The sequence below is a fragment of the Etheostoma cragini genome, chromosome 22 (assembly GCF_013103735.1).
Source record: "Etheostoma cragini isolate CJK2018 chromosome 22, CSU_Ecrag_1.0, whole genome shotgun sequence".
Classification (NCBI taxonomy): Eukaryota; Metazoa; Chordata; class Actinopteri; order Perciformes; family Percidae; genus Etheostoma; species Etheostoma cragini.
The window spans coordinates 106,458-116,062 of record NC_048428.1 but is presented as its reverse complement, the minus strand read 5'-3'; the positions used below and the strand labels follow the sequence as shown (position 1 = coordinate 116,062).

Here is a 9,605-nt window from a genome sequence, read left to right as displayed (position 1 = left end):
ATGCCCCCTGTATTTTAACATAGGGGGGTGTATACTTATGCCCCCTGTATTTTAACATAGGGGGTGTATACTTATGCCTCCTGTATTTTAAGGGAGAACATTTATTTATTTACAATTCATCATAATATATAATACAATACAATGATATTCGTTCACTAAGAAAATTGGTGTCTTTAAAAAGTTGTATTTTCCAATTTTTTTTTAATTTCAGGCATTAACATCAATTTCCAAAAGATGTTTTTTTTTTATTCCTCTTTTTAATCAACATGAGCATGGGAGTGTAAAACGAATTTAAGCCACTGTATATATAAACTTCACTTGTGCAAACATGGATACTTCATTTGTGCTTATATGTATACTTCACTTACATGCATAACATGTGTGAGTATTTATGTGTGTGTGCTTAAGTAGGTGTGTTTGAGCATGGGGTTTGTAGTCGGGGGGGTGGTTTGCATGAACACAGGATGTTCACTCACAAGGTTGGAGTTAAAGTCCCGTTCAAAGCCATTGGAAAATATGTTGACCTATTGACTTATTTATTGATTACTTTACTTACGGTTTTTATGACTTATGCATACACTTTTTTTTTTCTTTTTTCGTTTCTTTGCTTGCATATAACTCCTGAGACAGCTTTACCTTATTGACTGCCATAATGCATTTTGCCTCCACCTGTCTCAACTTATTAATTTATGTTTTGGCACCTTGTTGTAAAAACTATATTTTATTCCTATTATTATTTCATGTATATTGTATTCAAATATCTATCTATCTATCTATCTATCTATCTATCTATCTATCTATCTATCTATCTATCTATCTATCTATCTATCTGTCTGTCTGTCTATCTATCTATCTATCTATCTATCTATCTATCTATCATCTATCTATCATCTATCTATTTATCTATCTATCTATCTATCTATCTATCTATCTATCTATCTATCTATCTATCTGTCTAGCTATCTAATCAGCTAATTGACCAGTGGTCTTGGATTAGAAGCCCAACCTCCTGAGGGAAAGTCCTGTGTTTAGACATGCCGCCATCCTCCCCAAGCATCAACAACCAACCTTACGCACACACACACACACACACACACATATTATGCATGCTTGTGCAAGTGAAGTATACATGTACTGTATGCACAACTGAAATATGCATGTATGTGCAAGTGGTTAGTACAAGTATATATGTACTATATGTGCAAGTGAAGTATTTAATTCTGGCCCACGCAGCTTCTCATAGTGATCAATGCCATTTCTTGCTAATTATTTTAATCACAATTGGATTTTGACGTTCTGTTGGTTACTTTTGAGGCAGATCAAGATTATGTCATCAGTATAGTGACTTGTAAACACTGACATAAATCCTGAAATAAGATGCACCTGATTGTTTACAATTGTATTATTGATTGCTCTTTAAGTTCTGATTGAGACGCACATTGTAGGCTGCCACACAAATTGCAATTCAGATGAAATATTTCTCCTGCTCTATCTTTCTCGATTACATCTCAGGTGAGGACTTTGTAGTGAGCAGCCTGTTCCATTCTCCGGAGGCAACGGGAATTCCTCCTGAGCTCTCCTGCTTTCTCAACAGATGTTTCATTGCTAGAGTCCGATGCCTCTTGGACAGCACCTCTGGATTTTTGGTGAGTGGTCTGAAACAAACTGCCATCTAAACTGAGCAGTAACAGTTTTCAATACATTAACGTTCATGCAAAACAGAAAGTTGCAGAATATGCAATGCAATTTAAGCATGGAGTAAATAAAGGTTGCCCACTTTCTAGGGAGATGACCCAGGCCTATAAAAAGTAGTATGACCCCTTTGGGACAGCCCAAGTTCATGTTTAATTGTAGTGTGTACAGTTATTTATAGTTGTATTGCAAGACATTATGAGGTAATTGGATGCCTGGACTCTGCAGCAGAATGGGAGTTTGGTTCATTCCTCATGGCTGTGACTAGAGTGGTTTGGAGAACAGCAGTGGAAAAGCTAAAGGCCTTGATGACAGAGCAATAAGAATATGGGGTTTGGAACATTTCATCAGGGTCATTAGAGTTCACTGTCAGCTTTGGTTGCACTGAGGTTGGCTGCGCAACAGAAATTCTTGATGGCAGTTTTTGTGCTTGAAGCACATGTAGGCCAAGTAATGAGCAAATACTGGTACGGTTCTTTTATTCATCAGTCAACATAATTACAGTTAAGACACAAGAAATCTGGAATGCACAGTACTAAGTATACAGTAAGATTGAAATTAAATCAGCTCTGTTGAGCACGCCTGCTAGCCACAGTAGCTTTATGGATGGCAGTTTTTGTCCACCTCTTTCAAAAGACTAACAAATAACTAATACAAATGCTGTCAACCACAACCGTACTTCTTGTTTTGCATTGTTTGCTAAACAGGTTAGCCACATGCAAAAAATCAGCATGCTAGCAATGGAACTGTGACTACGATAGCAAGTGTGTCTTTACCCGTGAAATAGTGTGCAATGTGGTTACCAGCATGTGCATGGTTCTCAAACATTACATAAAGATATACAAAGCGTATCAAATGTAAAGTATTTTTTAGGAAGCAAACCAGTTTAAATCATTTTTACTTCCAAAGGCTAATGATATCCTGTATAAATTTATAATTTGACATGCACAGAAAAATAACATGCAGGACTTTTCAAAGAGAAAAGCATATATAAATAATTGGATATCTCAATTCTTCTTCTCTTTTGTCCCAGACTATGCAGTTCCAGGGTCGGTTGAAGTTCCTCCACGGTCAGAAAAAGAAGTCAGCCTCCGGGGCTCTGTTGCCTCCCCAGATGGCTCTATTCTGCATAGGCGTACCCCTCCTACTGCCCTCCATCACTGAGATGAAAATGAAGAACATGTTAATGCGGGGAAAGAACAAGGGAGGAGGTGGAGGGATTATCTCTGCACTGGAGCATGAGTAAGAGATTGCACACACATCAGCAACATCCTTACAATATTAACTCAAGTTGGAGGGAGGACGTACTGTATATTCACTCTGTGTCCTAGTGGAAAGCCACTGTTTTAATGGGGGTGTTATACTGTAATTAAAAGCCAAACGTTTTAACACAAACTTAACCTTTTAATCCAAACTTGAGGTTTGATGCATTTTGGCAGTCTGTTATCTCCTGTAGAGATTACACTGATCTGCCTACTGGGGGAGCTAAAAGAAAAGGTCAAATTGGAAATCATAAAAGGCCAGAGCTGTCAGCAAAGAGATGTCCTCATAATGCATAAGGGCCGCCATGTTTATTTTAGTAAAGTAAAGATTACATGTAAAAACATACTTAGTAACTGTCTGGGCTAAGATCCATGAGGCAAGAGTGCACCAAAAACTCACTCAAAACAGTGTTAGAGTGATGAAAAACAATATGGGCATCTATTCTTATCTAGTATTTATTCATTTTTGAGAGACACCAGCTTATTGCCCAGCAACAACTGTGTGAACACCCAAGCACTTACCCTGGGGCCCAGTTACCAACACAAACATAAACCCTTTCACCACCCAGCAGGCCCCCTTACACTAAACCAAACAAGTGCTGGATGCTTTACCTGTGGCCAATTAGGAGCAAATACATGTCTCAGCGTGGATGAGGCCGTCTGTGCGTCATGCATCATTAACAACTTTGGAAGGCTTAGAGGCCAGGAGTTGAGCTGTAGTCAGGGAGCAGAGCCCTACCACCTCCTCTGCTGTCCAGTCCTTCTCAGCATCATTCAGGTTTCTATAGAAAAATACCAATTACTTATAAGTGGACAGGCTGGTTGGACTTGGAGGCCATGACTGGGTTGAGAACACTGCCTTCTTACAGTACATTGCAGTTTCATGGTTAACAATCTTGAGCCTTTTCTGGTGTTAGCCTCAATAAAAATCTCCACTTTTTGTCTCCATTGGAAATACAATGTGTTTTTAAGTGTAAAGCAAACAAAGACACAGTGTATTGTTATGTTATGCCTATAAACTTGGTGTGCGGGCCATCATTGATTTTTGGATTATGGATGTTGATTCTGTTCTCAATTTTGTAGATGAGATGAACTCCGGAAAAAATGAGTCACTTGGAACAATTTTGTCATGAACTTAAGTGAACCAAATCTAGATATTTGGGTTTTGAGTCATTCATCAAACAATAGAAAAAACAATTCATTTGTGGACACTCCCATGAGGATATCCGGGCGAACCAATAATATGTTTAAGAGATGATCGCTTCTGCATGTCCTCAAGGTCTACAGAAACATTGTATATTCTACACTGATAGGTTTGTCTTCTTGTTTCATAACTAATGATCCTCTTCTTCTGATCCCTCTCTCCTCCCCCCCATTTCTTTATGCCATCCCTCTCCTCGACAGCGAGCGAGGGGAACACCTCGGGAGGCATTCCTTCAGTGGAGGAATGGGTGACATTGCCGACCCTCTCCTCCTCTCCTGTCCCACCTCTGGGGCTACCCATCGGGGTCACCACACTCCCTGGACCCCGCTCTCCAAATACAACCTCAAGTACCGCCCTGAGGGTTTCTACAACCAGGAGGAGCCCCTCAACTACTGCAAGTCCACTATGGCTCCCCATAAAGGTGTCAGCCCAGGCCTGGGCGGTGGTTGGCCTCTGCGGCTGAACGCTGGTCCCCTGAGAGCGGGTCAGGGTGTCGGCTACCCCTCCAACCGCATGAACAAGGCCGGCCAGTATGGGAGGCCGTACCGCCTTTCCCCCAACTGCCACAGCGGCAGAGGTAACGAGGTGTTTGTCTCTAAGATGTACGGGAACGTCCAGATTCCCACAGACCCAGATGCCTACTGTGTGGATCTGGTGAAGAACGAGAACGGCTACGGTGAATGCTACGACGGCCACCTGATGCCTGAGATGCCACCCATCAAGGTAGAGCACGACTCAGACTCTGAGAACGTCTGCGATGTCTACGGGCGACCCTGGGCTTGCCGGGACCCAGAGGACATCAACCGCCGCTATGGTGACGGGGTATACGACCAGAGCTCGGACCTCCATCTTAAATCAGAGGTAAATTATTATGACCGGCAGTACTCGCCGTGTCAGCGAGGGAAAGCAGGAATCAGCCCGCCTTACAGCAACAGCAACTATCAGAACTATGCAGTCAGCAACAGCGGGAACACAAGCGCCAGTCTGTTAAAATGCAACAAAGACTTGGCCAATCACAATGACAACAGCCAGTTTAGTCCTCAGAGACTCTCTCACTCAGACTCTCTATGCAACAACCGATCAGTCAACCTCATGGACTCACACGTCTATTCACAAGTCCCTCACAAGGCCTACATGCACCCGGACTACAACAAGCACGACACTTACGAGTTCAAAGGCAACGGCCTGGTCCATTCGATCAAGCGGGAGCCCATGGACTCCCCCCCATGGTCAGAGAGTGCTCACGACATGAGCCAGTCTATGAGCCAGTCCATGATGGTTGGTCCGCGGAACGTTATGCCATGTGTTATGAGCACAGGGCACCACAAGTCCAGTCCCTACATTTATTTGCCATAAAGGCGATTAGTGCAAACACGGAGGGGGATAGTTTCACAAGGTAATTTCACACACACACACACACACTCACACACACACTTTGTATTGCGACATGCACCAGCAGTACAAAAGGATTCCCAGGATGTCAACATCTAACCTGACTTCTTCTATTAGATGAAGGGGTCACAAACAAGGCTCAGGTTCTAGTGTTAGCGTTGTGACAATCGAATATAATACTTTGAATCCAGTTTATAGATAGATGATTTTGTTTTTAAGGAATACATTTTGTAGTTGGTTCCTAGCACCTTTGGATTTAGTGACAATAAGACAAATTACGCCTAAAAACACAATTTGATTTATGTGTTGTGTACATCTGGCTTTTTTGGGAGGAACAAAGATTTTGCTGTAAAAAGAGACTTTTTTTACGTAAACAGGACATGACTTCCACCTACTGCTGGTTTTATCATCGGAGATGGCTAAAAGGAGTGAAAACAACTTAAAGGATAATCTGCCTTGATGGGGATTTTGCATGTTTTCGTGCTTTAGCTTTGAATCGCCTACCTTTTTCTGTACTTACCCCCAGTGATCTACTGGTTTCTATGCAATTTAGACTTGTACTAAATCAACTTTAATTTGAAGTTTAATTTGAGATTTGAAACTGAAAAAAATACATATTATTGTTGCCAGATAATACATTTGCAACCTGGGTCTGTTTTGAAAACGCTCATTATTCCAGCATTCAACGACTCTGATATCTAATGGCAGCTGCCAAAAATCAGTTTTTAATGTGTGACACAACCAAATTCATACACAACATCCAACTTTGTTTACTCAAAATGTGTGTCCTGAATTGGATTTTCCAAGAGCAAATCATACTTTTGTCAGAGCATCCCTAAATACACCAAGGACAGTTTATAAAAAAATAAAAGGTTTCTCCTTGCAAATGCAGGATCCTTTGGAAAGAATGTGTAGTTAATGACAAAACAAACTAAAACTATTGGCCAAAATATAAGTATATTCACTACATCAGTTATTAAACTAGAAACTGATAACACATGAAGGTATATACGTAAGGGGGGCACAGGAAGTAGGGAACTAACCCTTAACAATCACCTGTGGGTCGAGCATGTGGCTCTCACCTCCTTGTGGCAGAAATAAAAGATCACACTAGAATTGCCCTTTAAATTGCAGAACCTAAGATGAACTTGGACCTAAGAAAGACTGCTCTGTGCCGGTTAAATGACGATGTCAGTTCTCAGCAGAAAGTTTGTTGGAGAAAGTCTTTGAACTTAAGGAAAATCTTGTTGAAGTTTGATGTTGCAATGCGAACAATCATTTTATGATTTGAAGTAATGCAAGTCCTGTTGAACCTACAAATTATGGATTTATGTTATTTTATATCAAAGCTAATGTACAGTTTAGATTAGTGTTTAGGCAAGATTTGCTTTACAGCTCGATACGGCCTATCTCACTGCAGATACGACACATTTCCTTTAGTTATAAGAATATACACTTTCTGTGTTGTTCGAAAACATCAGACGTTGTCTTCACAATCAGTATGTTTGCACAAATGCATTAAAAGCACCACATTTGATTCGATGTTAGTCTCAGTTCTGTGGAGCTACTGTTGTAGTTTCTAAATTGCACTACTGGGTGTCCAGCCTACCCAGACAGGTTTTTCTGAGTCAACACGCACAACTGTACATGGTGTCACTGTTACAATTTTGTCTTTTTCTCTTAGTGTGTGTTCATTTCAATAAATGTTTGCTCATTTGTATTTATTGTAAGAGGCTAAAGTGTATAATTTAAAAACTACAGTTTTGAAGGCTTTTCTGTTTCATTAAGGTAAGTAAATATGGCTTATTTTCTTGCTATCTTTTTGATAATTGTCAAACTTGTCTCATGGAAGAGGTAGCTGCAAGGTAGCGAACACAGTGTACAAATGCAGTGTCTTCCAATGTTTCTATGTTTTTTTTTGCAATGGGACTCATGTATTAAAAGACTTTTCTTTAAATGGAAACTCTGGGTGAAGTGTTGTTCTTTTGCCATTAATAATTAACAAGGCAACAAATTACTGCTGGTGGGCGAGTAACACATCCACATGGTTTCATGTAATGGCATTCTGGACTACCACATACAAACACATCTACAGTAATCAGATTACTGGCAAATAGTTACATTTGACTATAGTCTTGCATTGTCAGACCTGTCTCTACAGCGCTCTGGGTTCTTTGGACCAATCACAAAAGAAAACACCACATACAAAATTAAATGAAGGTAACTGTTCACACAAAACAGTACCGTGAGCTATTTAAATTAGCTGGACAGATGGTTTTAATTGGCTATTTGCATTCAAAAACTTGAGGCTGTGTAAATGTTGAAAGCATGTTAAGATGAATGAAGTTAATCCAAAATATTTAAAAACAGATAAATAATAAATAAAGAAATTATGAGACGGTCTCTAACTTCAGTTCATGACATTATGATAGGAGGCCCACATGAATGTAAAGATGGTCTAAAAAAAGGATGAAGATATTGACAAGTATGGGCCATAACTCACTGGGCACATACAGTGGGGTTCAAAAATGTGGGCACCCAAGGTAAATATTTGTGTTCAGATACACTTGAAAATACATGCTTTTCTCGCCTAAATTTTTACCCCCAAAAAAGTGATGCAGTTCCCACATACTTTGGCCCTCTGGGATGACCCTGAGGTCATTGGGAAGTTACCACTCTCAATTTGTTGTTTCTAGTGGAAGTGTGACACTAGGCCTTACTGACACAGAGCTACAGAGATTAGAACCGAGAATTTCTATTTCCGTTCAAGTAAATCATTTTTAAAATTAGTAAAAACACTAATGTAACAGTGTAGCCGCGGGTCCTTAAAAAGTCTTAAAAAGTCTTAAATCACGTTTCCTAAATTTAAGGCCTTTTAAAGCATTAAATTGTCTTAAATTCAGATTTGGTAGGTCTTAAATATGTTTGTGTCATGTCACGGTGAAAATGCAGGCAATCTGTTGTCGAATATTTTTTCCGGCAGGCTTTGCGCTGCGTTGCCGTAACCCCATTTGTACATTTCCTATCCTCTGACCAATCGGCTATCCTAACCTTAACCACTTCAACCAATCAAGCTGCTTCGTGGGGGGGTGTTGGCGTGGCTGTAGTCAGTGAGATTCGTTATTTTGCGGGATTTTTTGCAGGATTCGTAATTTCGCCCATACAGGTACACAGCAATGGTTGATAGTCACTCAGAAACATGGGGAAATGCAAATTTAGTAAGAAATGGCTTGAAAACAACGAGTATCCTTGGTTAAGGTCGGTGCCTGGAAATGATTTTGAAGCGAACTGCGTTTTGTGTCGGAAGTGTTTTACACTTGGGACAATGGGGATCAAAGCGGTGGAATCTCACGCACAAAGCAAAAAACACAGAGACTATGTGAAGGCACGCCAGCAACCCGCCATTGCTAGCTTCTGCTTCACCATTTCCACCGCTAGCAACGATGTGAACGCTACAAGGCTAACGCTAGATGGTACGATGGGAAATCCACTGCCAACAACGCCAGTTGACCTGCGAGCAGTTTGTGGCTCTACGCCAACACTCCGAGCAGAGGTGATTTGGGTGCTGAGGACCGTGACAAGCCACAACTCATACAGGTCCAATGACGGGATTGAAGAAGTATTCCAAGCGATGTTTCCAGATTCGGGGCTTGTACAGTCATTTACCTGTCGAAAAGACAAGACCAGATACGTGGCTAAATTTGGATTGGCGGCGTATATAAAAAAAGAGCTTGTCACAGAAGTCCAAAAATGCGGTGCGTTTGTAATTTTGTTCAACGAGACACTGAATCAGACAACTAAGAGCAAGCAACTGGACTTGCATGTGCGTTATTGGTTAAATGACCACGTCCAGTCATGATTCTATGGAGCACAGTTCATGGGCCATGCAACTGCTCAGGACCTACTTAAACATTTCAAAGTAAGTGCCATAAATATATTTATTAACTAAACTCTTGTATGTGTTTGTGTATCCTCTGGTTGAGCTTTACTGATTTGTCAAGTGGATAACCACTATGGATAGGGCACTACACGTTAATTAGACAAATTAAAATGAT

General features: G+C 40.6%; 1 protein-coding gene across 1 annotated transcript in view; it reads left to right on the top strand.

The window, feature by feature from the left end:
- Positions 1-6,708, top strand: part of LOC117937977 — a 76,271-nt gene extending 69,563 nt beyond the window's left edge. The window contains exons 7-9 of the mRNA XM_034862283.1: positions 1,513-1,646; positions 2,726-2,934; positions 4,359-6,708. Of these exons, the coding sequence (XP_034718174.1) occupies positions 1,513-1,646; positions 2,726-2,934; positions 4,359-5,514 (1,499 nt within the window). The 3' untranslated portion in view covers positions 5,515-6,708. The remainder of the gene's footprint in view (positions 1-1,512; positions 1,647-2,725; positions 2,935-4,358) is intronic.
- The last annotated feature ends 2,897 nt before the right edge of the window (positions 6,709-9,605 follow it).